The following is a 23,007-nucleotide window of genomic DNA, read 5'->3' as shown; positions in this document are numbered from 1 at the left end:
ACAGAAAACAAGAATCAGCTTTTATCTTGTGAACTCTGAGTGTAGACAAAAATGAAAATCAGTTCCAATAAACAAGGAGACTTGCTCCTAATGGACCAAAGGTACTTATTCCTAAGGCTTGGGCCATCTCACTGTAATGGATTCAGAACAGAATTAAGCAAAAGAGTGAGTGGGAACCTTCAGTCATATCTTACACCTGTTGCCATCAGACATTTTCCCGTGGCCTGTAAGTTAGGCAGGGCCATTAGGATGCAAACAAAACCAATGAACAGTAAATATTAACATGTACTTTTCACACAATTTTATATATGCATATATATATGAAATAGAAAGCCTCAAGTTAGATATTCCTTTATGTAATTTCAATTATTGAATTTTTATCTCGTGTGTGTGTGTGTGTGTGTGTGTGTGTGTGTGTATCTTAAAATGTGTTAAGGTTTTTTACTTTGAAATGCATCTTTGGGGCAATCCATAGCCTCTTATAAATGGTTCTGGCTTAGTGACCAGCACAGAAATTCATCTGTAAGCATTATCTCTATACAGTTGTCATTTCCCTCAGACAGAAAGTAAATCTTTGAAAGTAATTACTTAGTGATGCAGTATATGATGGAGGAGCTGTGCCCAGCCTACTTTTCCTTTGTCCCTCACCTTGGCCATGTGTAACTCGCATAAATAATGTATCCAGGTATGCTTGTTGTCAGATATTTGTCATGCAGTACTAAAGATTATATTGGAATATTAAACTCGACATTTAGTAGTAAAATAATAATGTAATATGAAATATTTAAAGTATTTGAGTAAGACATTAATGTTAGTGAACACAAAAAAAGGCTGTTTGTTGCCTTTAATGATAACTTTGGTGATTGATTAATAATACTGTTCCACCAGAGTTAGGTCTAGCTTATTCTGTCTTCCAGACAAAATACTCTATCAAACTACACACCCATAGCTGAGGCTCCTGCTTTATCTTACAGTTAATTCTTCACTGTAAAATTAATTCTTTCAGTTTGAAGTACTAACACATATTCACCCCCTCAAAAAATCATGTGTAGAAAGCAGAGCATTAGCCAGAGAGTCTGCTAAAATTCCAGGCCCCTCCCCCTCAAAGAAGGTCCCTCTACTCAGTGGTTCGCAACCTTCCTAACACTGCAACCCTCTAATATACAGTTCTTCGTGTTATGGTGACCCCAAACTATAAAATTATTTTTGTTGCTACTTCATAACTGTCATTTGCTATGTGTTTTCTGATAGTCTCAGGCAACCCCTGTGAAGGGGTCATTCGCCCCAAAGAGGTTGTGATCCCCGAATTAAAACATGCTGCCCTAGAGCCTCCAGAATGGCTTTACTGTCCTTCATCTAGTCTACAGCGTCTGCCAGGAACATTCCTAGAGTCTGCAGCTAGTAAACTTTCAGTGGATTTCATTGACTGCAGCTCTAAGGGAAAGAGTGGCAGTGGCGATTTGGAGACTTGTCTGGGGTGATGCCGAGAAGAGATAGCCTGGTGACAGGCGTGGTGATGTCCTTCTTTAATCCAGCACTAGATCGCCATAGACAGCTCAAGGCCAGCCTGGGCTACATAGTGAACAGAGAGACACTTGCGTGACAGAAGCACTGCAGAGTCCACTGCGATCCATTCAGTGATCTCGGGTCTCTCTGCAGCTGCCCTTCTGTGGCTGTTTGCACTAAGGGAAGTGTTGGCCATGCCTCTGACTGCTGTGCAGATGGGATAGTTCACAGAGCTCCAAAATAGAAGGTAAAGATTTCTGCAGGGGAAAAATGCTTATACTGAGAACTAAATTTTTAGTTTTTGTGCTTAATATCTGCTCCCTTTATTTTGTGCTGATAGTCTGTAAATCTGCACCTTGACAGCCAGTGCAGAGTTCTGTCTCACCTAAGGAAAAACTGAATTATCACTGTATGTTGATGAGTGTCTATCTATTGTTTACATTTAGAGCTATAGGAAGTTTGCTTCATAATTGACCTTTGGGTCATGTGCACTTCTAAACCTTTGAAATAGATGGATAAAAACCAATTGCTCATGTCAGCCTGAAATCAAGCATGGTAATTCCATGAACACAGGGCAGGTTTGGTGTGAGCAGCCCCGAGTGTCATAGAGACACCTAATGTCAGGTCACCTATTTTAGCAGTGATGCTGTCCCATGAGATTTGGACAGAATTGTTACATCTTCATTCTAAAGGTCTTATTGAGCAGGATGCTAACTGTAGAGTTAGGATGTTGGTCTGGTGAGTGCTGCTTTATCAAGAGTAGCTCACACACAGTAGCAACACCTTCCACGTGCCAGGCACAAAGCTACCAAGCACCAGGAGCACAACATCGAATCCTAGAGCAGCCCTGGGTTAGATACCATTCAGGTTTCATAGTTTCCAAACTTATTAATGAGCATTTTATATTCAAACATAAATAGTTTCTAGCATATTTGACTTCTGTGTACTGAATGGAGTTGTGTGCTAACATAACACGTGTTTTCTGCTTTAAAGTACTCTTGGTCACCCATCATAGTTTTCTTTAAGGAAACATGCATTGGTTGTTCAGTGATCAGTGGTCAGCCCTGAAAACATACACACAAATAGCCTTATATAAACTCAACAGGTTACATTTGGGGATATATGTATGTATAAATACATACATATAAAGTTGAAATTTATCTTTAATTTCAACTGCAAGAAGAATATTAAAGCTAAATGTAGACTTATAATTTAGTTATCACTAGTTAAGGGTTGGTCACAAGACAAATATGTTAGACATGCCTCTAAATAAATTCTGAAAGTGTCATACTGAAGGCTAGATAAACCTTTCAGTGTTGTGTTAAATGTCTCTTATCTTTAACCAGTTCTCTGAGTCCTGTAATTCTGCACCTTGACAACCAGTGATGCATTCTTTCTCACCCAAGGGAAAGTAAAGGAAAATATTACTATAAATGAGAACTAAAGAGACAAAACACCTGTGGTTACTTTATGTAATAGTGAATGTTACATTTTGGTGTTTTGAAGTGCCTTGATCCATGGCAGGGCAGGATTCAGTCCCATGCTGGGATTAGCATGGCCCCTCCCTCTGGGCCTGAGGAGTCCCTGCAGTCCTTTCCCTCTTCCTCCCTTCCCTCTCCTCCCTTCCTCTCTCCCACCTTGGCACACCTTTCCTTTTATGTTTTTTGGGGTGTTGAAACAGGGTCTCACTTGGATGCCAGGGTAGCCTAGAACTCAAGCTCCTCCTCCTCAGTCTCCTGCAGGTGGAGTCACTGTCATGGGCCACACCTGTGATGTCATTGCTATGCTGTGTCTCTGATCTCTTCAGAACTAGATCCCCTTCTTCTCAAATAAGGGGAAACAACTGGGGGGGGGGGCTGTTTGTTTGTTTGGTTGGTTGTTTTGTTTGAACTATGTTATTTCTTTAAACAGCTTCAAGAGGGTACACCATCTCAAGATACATTGATTTGCCAACAAATTATTTTAACATTTTATCACAACTACATCTGTGTCCTGGCTTAGAATGACTCACTCACTTTCTGGTGACACCGGAAGACATGACTAGTTCTTATCCCCAACAGGCTGTGGCGCCCATTCTGAGCCATTTTCTTGCTTTTGGCTTAGAGGGACTTCTTTAGTTGATAAAATTGAAATATGATTAATTTCAGAATTTTGCCTGTACATTGAATAATCCTTTTGTCTTTCTGCGTTCACCTGATTTCAAGGAAATTTCTTCCTAGTAACCTAACTTAGCAAAGGCAGTCTTGGATGGCGCATTGTCTGCAGAGGCAGTTTTCCAGTAAAGGGAGAACATGCTTCAGTTCCTCAGCCCAAATTGTGTCTGTACTCATATTAAGGAATTTATTTCTTTTTAAAGTCTTTAATAGCAAATGTATGAAAAATAAAATTTAAGTTTAAGGTGTATAATAAGTACACTTTGCATAGATTAATGGAGCAAGGAGCCAAGAGTAAGAGGGTGTAAACGACTGGTGTCTTGGGAGTTGTGAAGCCTCTGTCACCGGTGAGTGGCTGTAGACTCAGTGGAGCCTCCTGCAGCGTGAGGTGTGGGCTGCAAAGCAGATACTGTCTACAAACTGTGTTACAGCAAGTAGGCAAGGGTGTGTGTGAGTATGGGCACACACATGCTATATATGTAGTTTGGTTACTAGGATATGGAAAGTATCACAACTTTATAATATAAAGAACTATAAATTGAAATTTTTCCAACTATTTGAAAAAAGTGGGTGCAGTTGTCTTGGCAAACCCAATCCGCCTCCATGGGTGTCTCTAGAACGTGGTGAGTAGAAGCTGCACAGGACTCGGTGCCAATGTCATGAACTCCCTTTGCTATTCAGAAATTCCAGCTACGGATGCCCTAACGATGTTTGATGGTGCACTGTCCCTCTAGCCACCGCCTCCGGGCTTGCATTCAGGGGTGTGGTTCATGAGGATTTCACAAGAAAATGTCACCCACTTCCTCCATCTGTATTGTTAGATAGTTGGTTTCAGCTTTCAGGTTAGACTCCACACCCTTCAGGTCGCATGCTTCACACCTCACGGAAACAGGGAAGCCTGGGAGGCCTGCTTTGTTTTTATGTCAAGTTGGTTACCTTTGTACTTTCTCCTTTGGTACCTAGAGAGTGCCTCCATAAAATAGTGGGCTAGAAGGAATTAGAAGGAATGTGCCCTTTTCTCCCTTTCCACGGAAGAGAGTAACCCAGAGTATCATAAAAGTCAAAGCACAGGACAAGCATCAGATGACACACAGAGGACACTGAGGAACTGGACCCACAAGTACCAGGCTTACCACTGCAGAGAATCTCTGTGCACGTGTAGACCATGGACCCAGTCTCATAGGGACCAACAGGCTCGAGCACAGTTCCTAGTCCAGGAAAGGCGAGCAATGAGACTAAACGATGCCGTTCCCACTGTACAGGAAAATCGAGGTGACAAGCTAAAACGTTAGTGACAGCTCTCACTGCCCCATGGGGTCTCCATCTGAGAAGGTCAGTTCCACCATGCACAAGAGCACTTTATCACTCTTCAACCAAGATGACTACAGCATCTGCGTCAGCAGGCTCCTGTCTTAGTTTACTAGGAAAGGACACTTAGGACCTCCAGGGCTACACAGAGCAGCAGCCCTATGTCAACACTTGTGGACTCATTAGTCCCAGCATGGAGTAGATGATATCCTCCAGGGACTGCTGGGCAGCAGTCCTGCCATACAGATCCCAAGGTTGACATTGCAAAGGAAGAACGTTCTGATCCTCTTAAACCTTTGAACTCAGGAAAAGCATGTCCTCCACAGTGCCGTGGCTAAACTAAACACTTAGAGGCAGAGACAAGGGGAAATCGCCTTGTTCGGAAAGCAGATTTTTAGCTAATGGAGATTACTGAATCTGCTTTCTAGGAAACTACACAACTCAACTGAAAGAATGGGATGTGTGTGTCTCAGAGCCAATGCACACTCAACTTTCAATGTCCTGACAGGTGACTGTGGTGTGATCAGAGACAAAGAAGGTAGATTTTTCTTGACTTATCATTAAGTGGGAAAGTTCTCTAAGATCTCCCACTTTGCTGAGTTGTGTTTAATGTAACGAGATGAAGCATAAGGGGCTCTGGGAATTCCAGGCACTCAGCACTTGAACCTAAAGCAAATGCTTTATATATAGATTACAAAAACAAGTAGAATACATTTTTAGCTTTTAGGTATGTGCCCTACAGTTTCAAGAAAGGACCATATGTTCTATCAAGATTAATGAATTCTTTCTTAGAAAAACTTGGAAAACAATTTGGTGGTAAAGCAGCTTTTTACAGAGCATGTGTTTCTCTCAGTAAAAGAGGACGAGTGTGACTCGGATGCAGAAAATGAGCAGAACCACGACCCAAACGTGGAAGAGTTCCTGCAGCAGCAAGACACCGCTGTCATCTACCCCGAGGCCCCTGAGGAAGACCAGCGGCAGGGCACACCGGAGGCCAGTGGCCACGATGAAAATGGTGAGTACGGCTTAGGGCATGGTGCTCACACCCAGGGTAGAGGGTTGCTGTCTCCATTACTCTATCATGATAGCTTGTCTCTACTTAAGAGAAGCAGGTTCTCATCCTGTAGTGGGAACTCGGGATCAGCACAGCACGAGTGACAAACCAGGCACATCTCAGGTGCCTGGGTCACTTTCCACTAAGATGGCAGACATGAGGATGAGTTTGGCCCGTTCTGTCCTTTGGTTGTTTTAGCAAGTGAAAGATGGTGGCCTGGCTGAAAGCACACAGACTTGGCCACAACTGTTTCTCAGGGTCTGCTTTCCCATCCAGGACAGACTCCCAGTGTATAAAGAAGAAAACAGTCAAAATACGTTCAGACCTCCTAAACAGAAGTTGGCTGCCAAACTCCCCTCCCAAGAATAGGAATCAAATGCAAATCACCTATAAATGTCCCTTTAAGTAATTTCCTGTCCCTTTGTACTGAGACTAGGAAGGCACTTGAAATTTTCAAGGATTCAAAGAGTTTTAATTTCTTAAACTGAACTTTAATTTTCTGGGTTCTCAGCTGCGTTACTCAGTCGGCTCTGAACTTTTTGGAGGAAACTGAGAAAATGGTGGAAGACTGCTAAGTACAAGCAGAAGTCTGGGAAGCGAAAGTGGTGACAGGTCCCCACAGCACCAAGACCTCCACAGCCGTAGGCTTTGACCACGTGAACAGAACTAGACAGGAACAGGCCTCAGCAAGCTATTGGTTGTCCCCAAAGCAGTCATGCCCCCATCCCTCAGCTGGCAGGTCAGAATCCTAACATGTAGGTTCTACTGGGGTTGTTTGATTGACAGCTCTCTGGCCCTAATGACCTCCAAAGTGCAGTCCAGTCCTATGAAAGCCAGCCAGCAGGAAGGTTCCCAGTTAGTTTGAGATTAATTTCTCTAGGTCCCAAAACAAAAAGTATGGAGTTTTCAGGATTAGGGTCTTACCAGCTAGTTCTGGGCAGCTCCTGAAGTCTTCCTGACCAACAGTGCATCAGCACCAAGTACATGCCTCATTTAATACGCATGCCTACCTGGGCATGCTACTTTTGTTCAGAGTCCTTTTTTTATTATATTTTTATAAGGATTTTTCATACAAACATGGTTTTAATTAACCCATTCCATGATTCTGAAAACAAATTCACATTTACTTTTTATTGATTTTTTACAGTGACCTAAAAGAATAAATGCATACCTCATGTTTAACAAAACCCAATGTACTGATTTATGAAAATAACTTTCTTTTCATATGTCATAACCAACCTGTCATCTTCCCAGCTCATTAACAGTTTGCTTCCTGGTTGTAAGAACTAATTATGCAAACAAACCATAGCAAGCAGTGAGTACACATAGCTCTTTGGCTCTGGGGTGAGGGCAGTTTAGTTAATGGAGCCCCCGGCTATGGCCATACCAGCACAAAGCCAGGACATACCTCGCCTCTTGGTGTCATAGCCACATCAACTCTGATTTGTAATGTAAGGTGTGGTTGTCATTCTGGCAAGGAAAAAGTGCAACATGCTGGTTTCTCACCATCCTGTGCAAAACATAACATACATTACCAGAAAAAAGAGCCTGGGTTAAGGATGGTCTCTCCCCAAACCCTCTGGATCAAGTGTTCTTGCAAGCTAGTAGCTAAAGATGACATAATGAAATGTGGTGCTCTGGCTATTTGATTTCACTCACAGATTTGCAAATATTTCAACATGCTTGACCAGTCATTTAAAGTTGAGGTTTTCAGTCCCCCATCTGCAGGCTGGTCTTTAAGTGAGACATTGATTTCAGATGGACTTGAACTCTGGGATGGCACGGTGTGCTTATGAGGAAACATCGGAAGTGTCAGCAGATCTCCTCAGCTCACCTGTTTCCTAAGACAGAGAGTATATTTACAGTAAAATATCACTTACGAACTAATTTATTTGAAAAATAAATAAAATTGTGGGAAACTGCTCATAGTACAAACTGGCAAAATACTATTTAGGATTCTCCGTCACGCTGTTGAGTGTGTCATCACCTTTAAGGTGTGAACTCAGTCATGTGGCCACACTGACTTGACTACAGGACACCTTGGAAACTCAATACGCACTTGTGGCCAAGCAAGCTGTGGACTTGTCACGGTTGTGCAGCTGTGTTTCACTGCCTCTCCAGCTGACCGACCACACAGAGGAAGGGAGGAATTGTGGTTCAGAGATGGGAGGCTTAGAGTCGTGAGGGAATGCCAAATTAATCATTTGCTTGCTGTGTAACTTTTAAGCTATTGTCACATTTTCTCATGCATACATGGAGGTGACGATCCACACTTGCTCTCTGGAGGCCGATGTATAAAGAAAGCAGCGCTGCTGTTGTGTGGCCCAGGGACTCAGTGGTGACTCATTTAGTAACAGTGTCCCTTCCCTCCACAGGAACACCAGATGCATTTTCCCAGTTACTCACCTGCCCGTACTGTGACAGAGGCTACAAGCGCTTCACCTCTTTGAAGGAACACATTAAGTACCGCCATGAGAAGAACGAAGACAACTTCAGCTGCTCCCTGTGCAGCTACACCTTTGCATACAGAACCCAGCTCGAGCGCCATATGACATCACACAAGTCAGGAAGGGAGCAAGTAAGTAAAAGAAGCAGGAGGCTACCACCTTCCCAGGCCTGGAGCCTCCAGAGGGTAGGCATGTGGATACCCAGGCATGCTGCCTGGTCTGCAGTCTTCCAGACATGAGAAGGTGGTTTGTGAGCCTTGCCATCCTGACTTAACTATTTCACATAAACCATAACAAGTATCCCTTAGTGTCTGTGAGGCTCTGGGGTATATTCTAGTAACCTGGTCTGTGGAGGAAGATAAGTATTCGCTGTTAAACCATTTGCCTTCAGAGCCAATAAAATTGGGGGGAAACTTTAATTTCTTAGTTTTCTTCAAGGCAGAGAGTTCACTTAGTATAAGCTATTGTGGTTAATCTACAGTAATAAGGGGAGCTGCCTCCTCTAATGCTTTAAGCTTGAGAACTTTTAGCCTGAAGACTTAACTTTATGGCTTACTCTATTTTTATATTACTGTGATCCTTCTATAGAAGTATAAACTGACTATTTTAACTCTAGGTAACATCTAAAGTGTTGGCTTTATATTTAAATTAAAATCAAAGGAACTTCAGTAATTCTTCTTTTTTATGACATCCTGGTTGGTTTTATAACTGTCAGCTACCACAAGTGAGCTCATTTGCATTTGACACTGGCTTTACAAATCAAATGAACATTTCACAGGATGCTGTGGCATAGGCCAGTTCCTTGTGTCACAGGGTTGGTGCCTAATACAGGCGACTTATCCCACAGAGAGTGTAAGTGCCTTTGCTAAGTTGATGGATAACCCCTGGAAAACATCAACAGAAAAAGAAGTCTAATAAAATGTATGTCTCTGCTTTTGTCCAGTTTCCTCTATTTATGACTGCTACAGTGTCAGACCTGTAACACACAAACATCCAAGTCACCTAAAATGCCAATTGTTTCTTGCAGAGACATGTGACGCAGTCTGGGGGTAACCGTAAATTTAAGTGCACTGAATGTGGGAAAGCATTCAAGTACAAACACCACCTGAAAGAGCACTTACGGATTCACAGTGGTAAGTACACACATTCCCTCTGCACTCTGGGCACCAGGGCATCCCCACTAACGATGGATCTGCCATCACAGGTTCCCTGTGGCAGAAGCTCCTGATGCTTTTCATTTAAATGATATTTTATTAGTGTCTAATCTCTAAAGTATATAATAAAGCAAACTCCATTTTTCTATCTGAATAGAATGGAAGTAAAGATGGCTTCACATGAGAAAAGTAAAAGAAAAAAGGAACGGAATTTACTAAACTCCTGGTGTGGACCCAGACAGCCAAGGCAGTAATTGTAGCATAAATGAGAATTCAAAAAAAAAAAAAAAAAGAAAAGAAAAAGAAAAGTACCTTCTCCAGAGTCACCGTTTTGCATTGCTTTCCAGATTTAATGACGAGAACTGAGCAGTTCCACCTCACACTGAAAAGTGTTCTTCTGATTAAAATCCGATGCATTCAGTGTGGCTTAAGTGACATAGCCAAGGAACTGAGCATTGGTGTGTGCTGTTGTTGACCTCTGACCTCCTGATAGTAACACACCAGTGCTGGCCTGCAGCTGTGGTGATTTGTGAGTGCAAGTCGCTCGGTGGTTTTTGGAACTGCATTTCTGGGAGTTTTACCACCTCGATCATTGAAGTAACCCTCAATGATCAATACATCAAAGTTGTTCCTTGAAAATGCTCAAACAGGATCCTTAAAGAAAACTTTTATCTATTTTCATGCATTTATTTACTTAGGTTTCTGGAAAGTATAGGTTATTTCTTACAGCCTACACAGTATAGTGTGCCTTAGCCTCTGTGCTACTGAACAGTGATCACTGATTAATAATCTACCTTCATATTAGAAATCATTTGAAATGTTAGGTTTGTGGATGTCAGAATTCAAGTTAGAGAACAAAATCAGAAAATAAGATTCATGCTGTGCTTTCATACCAGCATTTACCAGCTCTCCTGATGATACAAAGCTGGGATGTTTTACTTATTCCAAAGATCAAATACTGGTCTTGAAACAGAACCTTGACATTTAATGGAGAAATTCTGCCTGGTGATCAAAAGCCACATCAGTCAGGAACTGAGTTTACAGACAAGACAGTGTGGACACTTACCAGCATACACCAGTTGAGGCAAGTCCAAGGGACACAAACTCTCCACTCAGGAATTTGCATGTCTTAACTTTCAGCTTCTCTAATATGAGGCATAAATACATTTAACACAGCAAGTAATACAGATTCAGGAATATTGAGTAAGACTGGGACTACCCTTCCTGATAACTTGTTCCATGGAAAATGCTCCTTAAAGCATCATAAAGAGCAAATTCTGAGAGCTGAAGAGATGGCTCAGAGTTGAGGAACACTGGCTGCTCTCTCAGGGGACCCAGGTTCAATTCCCAGCACCCACAGGGCAGCTCGCAACTGTCTGGAACTCAGTTCCAGGGTATCCAACACCCACACAAGCATACATATGAGCAGAAACCAGTATACATCAAATAAATAACTTTAAAAATAATTTAAAGAACAAAATATGATTTCTTATATCCTGAGAATTAGTTTAAACACTAGAGGAAAACTTGGTAGAGTTTCTGTGTTTCATTCAGATTCTTCAGTAGAGGCTACTGATGTCTTACCCGGGTGTGATTTTAGAAAATGTGTTTCTCCAGGGTGGCTACTTGGACACAGCCCAAGCGTGCAGCTATTTGAAAGTCTGGTTTATGCCAAGAGAAGAGTTTTAGGCAGGGCTTCTCCAGGCAGCAGCCAAGGGCTGGCTCCACATTGCCAGCCTCCTGCCCTGGTCTCTCCAAGAGATGATACAGAAGTTGAGACTAAGCATTTGAGAAACTGTCACATCAGGCTATTGCTGTGACATTTTTCTTTGTTTTAAAAAATGTTCTTTGTGTGTGGCACACATTTGCATGTGTGTGCCACTGTACACCTGTGGAGAGGTCAGAGCAGAGCTTGCAGGGGCTGGAGATCTCCTCCCACTCCATGCGTGTGCCACTGTACACCTGTGGAGAGGTCAGAGCAGAGCTTGCAGGGGCTGGAGACCTCCTCCCACTCCATGCGTCTCAAGGTCGGTGGGAGCGACCTTTATCCACTGAGCCATCTCACGGGAACATTTTCTTTTGAGTTTACAAAATTTCAGATGAGATTGACTTGAAACTTAAAAAAAAAAAGCTTGCGTTCTTCCTTCAGGTGTCTTGGGAAGAACTCGCTCTCGCTCTTCATGGTGCTCTGCAACAATTGTACACTCTCCACACAAGATCTGTGCTGATTTTGTCTTAGTTTTTTTTCCTTAGGACATTTGGAACTCTGGACCTTAACAAAATGTAAACGCTAGAGTGTCACTCTGTTTTTCATCATGATAGAGGTTTACTGTGAGCCCTGGGCAGACCCGTGTTCATCAGTGGGGCTGCTGTGCTGTTAGGAGTGGAGCTGTGCTCTGGATGCTCCGTGTCTCCACTCAGGACAAAAGCATGCCTGGCCAGGGTACACAGTACTGCCATATTCGCTCTTTAGACTCAGCAATGTGACCTGGAAATTCTCCAGGAAGATCTAAGCACCCCCACCTCAACCCTTGGAAACCCTGAGTTTACCTCTGCCTTATTAGTGCTACTTTGTGACACAACTCCAGGCTAAGCCGGTACCATAACCAAAGTAAAAGTTAGAAGTTCTCCACCACAATAGATTTGGCTTAGAATAATCTATTCTGTATATGTGTTTTCTCACAGTGGGGAAGTTATTCTGAACAGTAAGAAGTGATAAGTAGACTGTACCAGCATCACTTCTGTAGGTCTCAACCCCATAAAGTAGATTGTGTATGTCTCTCTCACACACACACATACCTTTCTGACAAAGACACAGACTCACAATCTTAATTAACACCTCCAAAGCCACTTGGCTAGTTTATGCCATACCTGAGCTCTGTCAGCAGCATCCAGCTCCAAGCCAGGGCTGTGCCCACTGTGGGAAGCATGCCTGCCTTCCTGTCTGTGTAGAAGGAAAACACTCCTGTGACTCGCTAAAGCTAAAGCTGTTGTCCAGTCATTAACACTGATGCTGAGCTGAGGTAGACAGAGCTGCACTGGCTCACACCCACTACCTCATGGCCACTGTAGACTTCTGTCTGGTGGTGCTGAGCATTGAATTCTATTCCACACAGTCTGCAAATTCCTGATGATGTGGAGAGCATGCAGAGCTGGGATAATCAGCAGGACAGGGTCGGGAAATGGTGTCCTGAGAAAACTCAGTCTGCAGGGAGGCGGGTAGTGAATCTGGAGGTCTTGTAAAAACAGTCAGGCTTGAAGGGAGAGCAGGAAAAGGCATGGCCACAAACGACAACACCTCTGGCTCAGCCCTCAACCCATCTGTCGGTAAAATTGCTTTTTGAAGAAAATGCTGCAGTTTGTAGGGAACATACTGGAAGTTCTGTTGTAAATGTCATGACCTTCCATAGCTCCCGGTGAGAACCATACCAGAGACCAAGGAAGTGGCACAAGATGGAAGAACCTGGCTGTCTCCCCAGGACTGCTGCGGGAGACACCTGCCTTGTGCTAAACAGTTCAAGCATGACTGATGATCAAATATGCATATGTACTCTCCTGAAGGAGTTCTAGGGAGAGGTTCTTAGGTCCCTTGAAATTCTAATATCTGGCCCTTCAAATAACCACACTGCATACTGCTGAGAAAGACAGGGCCCACCTTTCCTCAGCCTCAGGGTCTTGACCAACCGCAGCAGCAGCAGCAGCCTCCCTTGGTGGTGCTTTTGTTTAGCTCTTGAAAGAAAGTATTCTGCTGTAACACTCACTGGAGAGAACCGCACCATCACATGCCCAGAGCCACCAGTCTTCAAAGGTGTGACCTACACTTCAGTAGCTGTCAGAGGTAATGGCTAGTGACACCTGGAGACTCCTTCCTACCTTACTGGAGCTGATAACCTATAACCATAATTGACTTAAAAATCAAAATTTTAAAATCAAGCTTGAGCAACAATATTGCCTCTATCCCAGTACTTCTCAAAAGTTTATCCCAAAGTCTGCTGCTGCAAAAGAGAACAAACACTGTGTGTTTAGACACTGGGTCTAGTCAGCATTTCAAGGGAGGCGTCTGCCAGGAGGAGCTTCTCTGGCTGAACACTGTTTTCTGCCAGTCACAAAAATGTCACATGTAATCAAATGAAGTCTGATCATAAACACCAATTTTTGCCATGCCTGCTAACATGAGTTCCTTCAAGAGCCTGGTCACTGGGGAAAGTTGGGGTTACTGCCTAAAGGGTTTCCTCCTCATAAGGGAAGCACTTGTCCAATGGGGCAGTACAGACATGAGGATTTTTAGCAACCAAAGGTATGCATGGTTGTTAAGAGGGGATAACATTTTTCTTGCCTCTAACATTAACTTCTATAGTTGCTTGAGTGGAAATTTAACATTATGCAAATCAATAAAATGGATAAGGAAAAGTTGCTGGAGAGTAGACTGGTTCTGTTGAGATTTGAGCACTATTGAAAGGCCTGGGGCACGGTGGAGCGCTGTGCGTGCGTGTGGCGGAGCGCTGCGCGTGGTCAGAAGGGCCCCTGTCTGGCTCACACACCATCCAGCATGCAGTTCTCCACATGCTCTCAACATTTGTGCAGCTTTGGAACTTGAAATGATAACTGTAAATAAAATAATGTCAGTGGCTTACAGAGGAGTCTTGCTTTTTTAAATTGCTATTCTGTAGGGCCATGTGAAAACTTGCTGATCCAATGATGCTGTTTTGTTGTTGTTTAGGAGAGAAGCCATATGAATGCCCAAACTGCAAGAAGCGATTTTCCCACTCTGGCTCTTATAGCTCACACATAAGCAGTAAGAAGTGTATTAGCTTGATGCCTGTGAATGGTAGGCCCAGATCAGGAATCAAGACATCTCAGTGTTCCTCGCCATCTCTTTCGACATCACCAGGCAGTCCCACGCGCCCACAGATAAGGCAGAAGATAGAGAATAAACCCCTTCAAGAACCGCTTTCTGTAAACCAAATCAAAACTGAACCTGTGGATTATGAATTCAAACCCATAGTGGTTGCTTCAGGAATCAACTGTTCAACCCCTTTACAAAATGGGGTTTTTAGTGGTGGTGGCCAATTGCAGGCAGCCAGTTCTCCTCAGGGTGTGGTGCAAGCTGTTGTTCTGCCAACAGTTGGTTTGGTATCTCCCATAAGCATCAACTTAAGTGACATTCAGAATGTACTGAAAGTGGCCGTAGATGGCAATGTGATACGACAAGTTTTGGAGAATAATCAAGCCAGTCTCGCATCCAAAGAGCAAGAAGTAGTGAGCGCTTCCTCCATCCAGCAGGGTGGCCACTCTGTCATTTCCGCCATCAGTCTTCCTTTGGTCGATCAGGATGGAACAACCAAAATCATCATCAACTACAGCCTCGAGCAGCCCAGCCAACTTCAGGTTGTTCCCCAGAATTTAAAAAAAGAAAACCCAGTCCCTACAAACAGCTGCAAGAGTGAGAAGTTACCAGAAGATCTTACTGTCAAATCAGAGAAGGACAAAAGCTTTGATGGGGCTGGGGATGAGAGCACTTGCCTTCTGTGTGAGGACTGCCCAGGGGGCCTCAATGCACTTCCAGAGCTAAAGCACTATGCCCCAGAGCACCCCGCTCAGCCTCCACCCCCTGCCCCAGCCACTGAGAAGCCAGAGTCCTCTGCTTCAGCAGCCGGAAATGGAGATTTGTCTCCCAGTCAGCCACCTTTAAAGAACCTTCTGTCACTCTTGAAAGCCTACTATGCTCTGAATGCACAGCCAAGCACAGAAGAGCTCTCAAAGATCGCTGACTCTGTGAACCTGCCACTGGGTGTTGTTACAAAGTGGTTTGAAAAGATGCAAGCTGGACAGATCCCGGGGCAGTCTCCTGAACCACCTTCTCCAGGAGTGGGGTCAGCAAGCATCCCTGCAAAAACCGACGAGCAGCCTCAACCTGCGGATGGCAGTGAGCCCCAGGAAGACAGCACACGTGGACAGAGTCCTCTCAAGATGACAGGCTCTCCGGTTTTGCCAGTAGGATCAGCCATTAACGGTTCCAGAAGTTGCACATCATCCCCATCCCCTCTAAATCTTTCCTCAGCCAGGAACCCACAGGGCTACTCTGGTGTGGCAGAGGGTGCCCAGGAAGAGCCCCAAGTAGAACCTCTCGATCTCTCACTACCAAAGCAACAGGGAGAGTCACTGGAAAGACCAACTGTCAGCAGCGTTTACCAGAACAGTGTTTATTCTGTCCAGGAAGAACCCTTGAACTTGTCTTGTGCAAAAAAGGAGCCACAGAAGGACAGCTGTGTTACAGACTCGGAACCAGTTGTAAATGTAGTCCCACCAAGTGCCAACCCCATAAACATTGCTATTCCTACAGTCACTGCCCAGTTACCCACTATCGTGGCCATTGCTGACCAGAACAGTGTTCCATGCTTACGGGCACTCGCCGCCAACAAGCAGACTATTCTGATTCCCCAAGTGGCATACACATACTCAGCTACGGTCAGCCCTGCCCTGCAGGAGCCACCAGGGAAGGTGGTGCAGCCAAATGGAAACCAGGTTAGTGAAGCACTAAACATCCATCTCTGTCAAGTCAAAGATTGTTACAGCTGCCATGTTTGAAAGGAACTTGGCGGTTTGCTTTCCTTGTGTGGCAGGGCATCTTCCCTTGCTTCAACTACAGCTGACAGCGTATTCTCTGGAAACCAGTGCATGTGCTGGAGATCTACTAGAACTTAGAAACATAAGAGAAAAGTTGTGATACTTGTTCATTGGGTTTCTGGCTTTCTAGTTAAATTCTCAGATGGGCGAGTTTCTCCTTTGCTTTTGGTCACCATTAAATAATCATGTTCACTTACCATCAAGCCAAAAAAATAAAATAAAATAAAATGGTGCTTCATGTACCAGCTCCTTCATCAGCAGTTAGGAGGTTAGCCTTTGGTTAAGCCGTGTGCTCTGCAACTCAGATGGAGTGTTTGGTTGTAGATACTCAGGGCATGGCTGTGCCCAGGAGTGCACCTGTCTGGCTTTGTTTGGTTCTGGGTAGAACTCTGTGCCGCTTTATGCTTCTCAATGTCTGTCCAGACGTCACCACTTTCTCATCAGTGTTTTAAATCGAATCAAATGGTTGATCTATGGCAGGCACAGCTGCGGTCACTTCCGTGTCTTTCTCAGATTTGCCTTGTTGCCTCCTGTGACCCTTCAAGACTGCCACTCGTGGGCATCCCCAGAATTGTGGTGACTCTGAAGAGACCGTGCCCATGACCAATGACACTGGATGGGGGGTGATGTATACTCGAGTAGGTACAGGTGTATCCACCCATGAGTGTGCACGCAGAGGCCACAGATTGACAGTGACTCTTTCTAACCACACTCAGATTTTGGGGACAGGGTCTCTGTCTGGACTGGCTAGCCAGTGAGTCCCCACCATCCATCTTCCCATCTTGATACATGTTTGAATTTAAAGAAAACAGAGCTTTTGGTATTTCCAATGGCTGGCTATATCAGAGAGCGATGAGGTAGCGTCCCTTCTGTGCTGGCAGCTAGTGACAGGCAGATGAGTGGCTTGGCTTGTCATATTGAGCTTTCAGAAGAACAGAGGGTTTAGAGGCAGAACTCTAGGAGAGACGCCAAGGTCATAGCTGACCTAAGTCTACAAGAGGCTGTCTGCAGGACTGTTCTACCAAGAAAAGCGCCTTTCCCTGAGGTGACCTCCCTGAGACCATCTTGAGGTGCTGTGACGTGTGTATTCTGACAATTGTAAGGTTTTTATTTTTGTTTTGTTTTTTTAACTATCAGCTCCTATTTAAAAATCTCAGCCCCTCTTACACTTTTCCTCCTCGTTCCAGGGAAAGTGTGGACCAAAGCAAACCCCTCTCCACCAAACCAGGGGAGCTGGCACAGAGGCTTCCAGAATGGGGAACACAGTTTAAAGACATTTTCTAAACATTACATCTTAATTTTTACTTAGTGAAACTCAGAAAAGTATGGTAATGATGAATTGGAAATGAGTGGTGGATTATCAAGCTCATTGATTAAACCTTTTCTGCAAAACCACTATAAAACCACAATTTGTCAGAACAAAGTAAATGTGGCTGCTGTCCATCTGATTGGCCTCTCTTTCTGGTACAGCTGAAGAATGTTCTTGCTATACCCTTTTCTGTGCTGTTCCCAGCCCCACTGGTGACTCTCTGTGCCTGTTTGTAGCGTGGGCTAGTGCCCCTGAGAGCCTGTCTGCGTCACTGTAGTGTGGGCTTGTTGGGCTCAGGTGAATGTCTAACATGTTTTTCTCTGGTGCATCTTCAGATTTCCCTACATTTATTCATTTATTGACAGTGGGACACTTCACAGGCCACCCCTCACACATGGAGGTCATAGGACAACTTGTGGAAGTCAGTTCTCTCCTTCCTCCATGTGGATCGCAGGGATCCAACTCTGGTCATCTGTCTGTGGCAAGTGGCTTTGTCTGCTGAGCCATCTCATTGAGCCATCTCTTGTGAGTCTTTTTCTTTGATACGTAATCTTCTTTTTCCCCTTAGGATGAACGACAAGACACTAGCTCAGAAGGAGTCTCCACTGTGGAGGACCAGAACGACTCTGACTCCACTCCACCCAAAAAGAAAACTCGGAAGACAGAGAACGGAATGTATGCCTGTGACCTGTGTGACAAGATATTTCAGAAGAGCAGCTCACTATTGAGACACAAATATGAGCACACAGGTGCGTGGGGCCCAGTGCACAGGAAACACATCATAGCTTCTGAGGTTCCCAGCTCTGCTCCTGGGTCTTAGCTTCCCACATCTCTCTACTGGGGAGTAGCGGTCTGGCCGCTTCTGCTGCCCCGACTCCCGTTCCGCCTTTGATGCTTCAGTTTCTCTGCTGGCAGAGAACCTGCTCTGTGCATGTTGCCTGCAGCTCAGCCTCTGCTGCACACGGGGAAGGGGGGTGGCTGAAGTGACAGGATGAGGACCCAACTTGAGAAAGCAGCTGACGGTGAGCACACCAGGCCTGCATCAGAAACTGAACTTGACTCTAATTCACTTCAGCCTTAATATTCTATAATTCTCCCCAAAATACACATACCTTATGTTGATCTAGGACAGATAAACAATGTCTTACAGACCAAACAAGGCTCTACTTATTTCTGATGCTCGTGAGCCAAGAATAGACTTACATTTTTTGTGATTGAAAAGGATTTTTAAAAAGATAAAAATCAGACTTTGGCACCCTTGATGATGTTTTATTCCACCCAGATACCCCTCACCCACCTGTTGCCAAAAGCTGTTTTTCTTTTCATACCAATGATAGATTTGAATGATTGTAGTGGGGACAAAGGCCAGCTGGTCCCAAGAGGTCTAGCGAAGGCTCTTGGAGAAGGTGCTTGCTGACCTGCCCCTCCCAATTCCCTCTCTCCAAAGCCATGCTGGTCTGTTCTAGTCTGTGTGTCTCTGCAGCCTAGGAAGTCCAGCTAGGAAGTGGTTGCAGACCCCTGTGGCCTGAGAACTCCCTCCATGACTGACCTCAAGCCTGAATAGCTTTCAGACAACTCCAGAAACCCGATAGTTTAGCACCAGGCTCCTACTAATAAGAACTGCATAGCCAACGGGATGGCCAGATGAAAGGCTGATTTCATCGTTACTGACCGCAGGATCTTTCCCTGGGCCCTTACCAGCCTCCAGCTCATAGCATTGCAGTTGGTAACAGCCAGTCCTGATCACAAGCTCTGTGTGTCTGCACTGCTCAGGCCACACCCACTCACCAGGGGCATAGAAGCCACCTCTTCCTGAGGGAGCCTGGCCTGTAAACATTCTGTGGTCCTAATATATGGATTTTTGGCATTTCAGCCTTATGTAATTAGCACTGACCTTGAATTCTCACATAGGAAAGATGAACCACAGTTGAGGACCTGCCAGTTTCCCGAGCATGGAACTGTAGCCCTCCCCTTTCCCCTCACACTTCCAAGCACTGTTTACTTCTGCCAGTATTTGGTCTCATAGCTGTGCTCTTGCCTTGCAGGTAAGAGGCCTCACGAGTGTGGAATCTGTAGAAAGGCATTTAAACACAAGCATCATTTGATTGAGCACATGCGACTGCACTCTGGGGAAAAGCCCTATCAATGTGACAAGTGCGGCAAGCGCTTCTCACACTCGGGGTCTTACTCTCAGCACATGAATCACCGCTACTCCTACTGCAAGAGAGGAGCTGAAGACAGAGATGCTATGGAGCAGGAAGACGCTGGGCCGGAAGTCCTGCAGGAAGTCCTGACAACTGAACATGTAGGCGCCCAGGCATCTCCCTCACAGGCTGACTCGGACGAGAGAGAAAGTTTGACAAGAGAAGAGGATGAAGACAGTGAGAAGGAGGAGGAGGAAGAGGAGGATAAAGAGATGGGAGAATTGCAGGAAGAAAAGGAATGTGAGAACCCACAGGGAGAGGAGGAAGAGGAGGAGGAGGAGGAGGAGGAGGAGGAGGAGGAGGAGGAGGTGGATGAAGCCGAGCAGGAAGCAGCAGCCAAGACTGATGGTACAGTGGAGGATGGGGCTGCCCAGCAGGCAGGCAGCTCAGAGCAGAAGGCTAGCGAGAGCGAGAGCGAGAGCAAGCAGCTGTCTGAAGAGAAGACTAATGAAGCCTAGGGGTTCTTCTAAAAGGAAATTCGTCTTGGTAATGAAATTTGCTCTATATTACCCACGCTTTTCATGGAAACATGGCTCCTGTGCTATGGCTCCTGCTCACTACTGTGTAATGTCAGAACTGAAAAAAACAAAATACTTAAAAAAAATCCGGGTGTGCCTGAACCTCAAACCTAGTAATTTTTCATGCAGTTTTCAAAGTTAGGGACAAGTTTGTAGCATGAAGCAGATTAGAAAACAAAGGCTCTTAGCAGGTTGCAGGAAGCTGGACGGGCATCTGGCATGGCAGGCGGCGCCGTCACTCTTACGTTGCTTCATCCGTAAGCTGTACAATGGGAGACATTTTATAATTTTTTATTGGTAAACATATGCTAAATCCGCTTCAGTATTTTATTATGTTTTTTTAAAATGTGAGAACTTCTGCACTACAGAATTCCCTTCACAGAGCAGTAGAAAGCAGTTCAAACCGTGCTGGCTCCCTGCTGCCACCCAGTGAGTCAGGAGGTAGGAACTCTGCCGTTAGGTGCATGCTGCCATCTAACATGCAGTGCTAGCCTTAAGGAAGCCGCGAGACAAGAGCCGGAGTTTCTTACTCGTGTGATTTTAAATGGAGTTCAAAGGTTGTCGTTGAGTTCTGACTGCAGGGACGACCCGTGCTGATGTGGCAAGGACGGCAGAGGTGGCGGAATCAGTGTTCGCGATTGTGTTTTGTATGTGGCAGCAAACTATGAAGGATCTATAGGAAGTGCTGTGTCCCTTTGGCCTTAAGCAAGACCTGTGTGCTGTAAGTGCCATTCTCAGTATTCCCAGGCTGCCCCAGCCTTCACTCAGTGTGTGGCCTACAATAACTAGCATTTGTTGATCTGTTTGTTGTGTCAAAATTCCCAAATAAAACTCGAAACCACTGACTCTGTCAGAGAAGCTGAAGCACTGGGACATTTCACACTTTTGTTCCTCAGTATTCGTTTTACGTTGATTGACTCTCAGAAATCTCTACAGAAATAAAAGGGAAATTCTCCAAACTACTTAATCCATGTACGTGCGTGTCAGACATGGATAAGCCATTGGTGTTTGGCTCGCGGCCGTTTCCAAATGTTAGTTATTACGGACCCAGGTGGTGAACAACAGCAGCTGACCTTTACCTACCAGTATTATTTTATTTCTTTTACTTTATAGATCTGTGCAACATTTTTGTACTGTATGTCTTCGAGCCTGGCAGTATTAATACCCTTCTTACTGACACGTACTTTTAGTTTTAGAAAACTTTTATATTTATGTGTCTTATTTTTATATTTCTTTATTTATTACACAGTGTAGTGTATAATACTGTAGTTTGTATTAATACAATAATATATTTTAGTATGAAATTTTGGAAAGTTGATAAGATTTAAAGTAGAGATGCAATTGGTTCTCGTGCATTGAGATTTGATTTAACAGTGTTCTGTTAACATTTATACTCGCCTCAGACTGTAGAACAGAGTTTAAATGGGAATGTATTAGTTTTACAACTACAATCAAGTCATTCTCCCTTTACCCAGTTTTTAATATGAAGCTCTTACACTTTGAAACTCACTGTGTGACTCATAGCATGCTGCTCTGCAGTCTTCTGTTAAGAGTTAGCCCAGCCATAACTCATTCCCTTAGCAAGCCAAATTAGAATTGCCTTCTGCAAACAGTGTTGGGAACAATGTTTAACATGTTGTGCCAATTTGTTCCTGTATCCATGTATGTAAGCTACCAATCTGACTGTTCCTTTTAAGTTCCTTGTTACACCATGGTCATTTTCTAGTTTTTTACCAGACTCCCCAGCTCACAATAAACGCATCAACAAGCCTGACCTGCTGTCGTTCTTTGGATCATTGTCTGTGAGACAGGAATTACATCCTAGAGCTGCGTCCATCTTGCACTGAGTTTATTGGCACTGAGTAGCTGAGACCCTTGGGGCGAAGAATGCCTTTTCCTGTGGGGAAATGGGCCTGGGGAAGCCATCGGCACAGGCTGTCCCTTCTTCCAGAACCCACCACCCAGTGACCTCAGGAGTGCCCCAAGCTGAGGTGTTCGCACTCTGCCACTCTTTGAGCCCTTCTCATTCCACTCACGGGCTGTCAGTGATGTCCTGCCCCATGTCGCAGTCAGTCTCACATGCCCGCTGCCCATGAACCACCTCCTGACAAACATTCACTGAATGAACACAGAAGCCGCACATGGCAGAGCTTAGCTGTGCTCACTGCTTTGACTCCCATAGTTGCTGGTGGTCTGTCTGGGTCTCATTAGGCACTCAGTAGGAGATGCAGAAAATGGCTGCCTTGGAAGCTGCTCTGTGACTGTGCAGTGCTTATCTCTAGGTATCTTTCTGGTCCTCAAGTTTGTGGTACATGGTACAGGCATTGGGAGCTGAGGGTGGTGCTGACAGAGTAACAGTGTCAAGACATGTGTCCTGTGCCAGGCCCCACATTCCTGTGACCCTTGTGTGCTCCCCATCTTTCCATACCGCAGCCCTCACTTTCCCTGCATCCACTGTCTGCAGGCAGCCTGATTTCCTGTCCTTAACACCAACTATCCCATTAAGGAAAGACATACTGGAAAGGTTATGAGATGCTAAAGTACCATTCTTAGTGGGTGTCTACTAGTCATGAAAGTAAATCTTGGAGAAGACGGTGCCTCACCCATGTGGCTAAAGGACTAATGAGGAGACTAACCACACTGTAAGGGAGCAGGTCTTCCCACTGCTCCCTCACACCAGAAAAGAACGGCATTGGTGTCCTGAGATGCATTTGCCTTGCTGCCTTT

At 44.7% G+C, this 23,007-nt stretch overlaps 1 protein-coding gene across 3 annotated transcripts in view; it reads left to right on the top strand.

Moving 5' to 3' along the window:
* ZEB1 (zinc finger E-box binding homeobox 1) overlaps positions 1 to 22,045 on the top strand; it is a 164,000-nt gene extending 141,955 nt beyond the window's left edge. For 2 of the 3 annotated variants that reach the window (XM_080917241.1, XM_080917243.1), the window contains exons 3-8: positions 5,821 to 5,982; positions 8,397 to 8,599; positions 9,496 to 9,601; positions 14,343 to 16,147; positions 18,127 to 18,307; positions 19,604 to 22,045. In XM_080917241.1, the coding sequence (XP_080773367.1) occupies positions 5,821 to 5,982; positions 8,397 to 8,599; positions 9,496 to 9,601; positions 14,343 to 16,147; positions 18,127 to 18,307; positions 19,604 to 20,220 (3,074 nt within the window). In that variant the 3' untranslated portion in view covers positions 20,221 to 22,045. The remainder of the gene's footprint in view (positions 1 to 5,820; positions 5,983 to 8,396; positions 8,600 to 9,495; positions 9,602 to 14,342; positions 16,148 to 18,126; positions 18,308 to 19,603) is intronic. The other variant, XM_080917242.1, reaches the window with a different exon arrangement.
* The last annotated feature ends 962 nt before the right edge of the window (positions 22,046 to 23,007 follow it).

This window comes from Micromys minutus, assembly GCF_963924665.1.
Source record: "Micromys minutus genome assembly, chromosome: 5".
In the NCBI taxonomy this organism is placed as follows: Eukaryota; Metazoa; Chordata; class Mammalia; order Rodentia; family Muridae; genus Micromys; species Micromys minutus.
The sequence above is the reverse complement of the archived record's forward strand: the minus strand, read 5'-3'. Positions and strand labels throughout refer to the sequence as shown.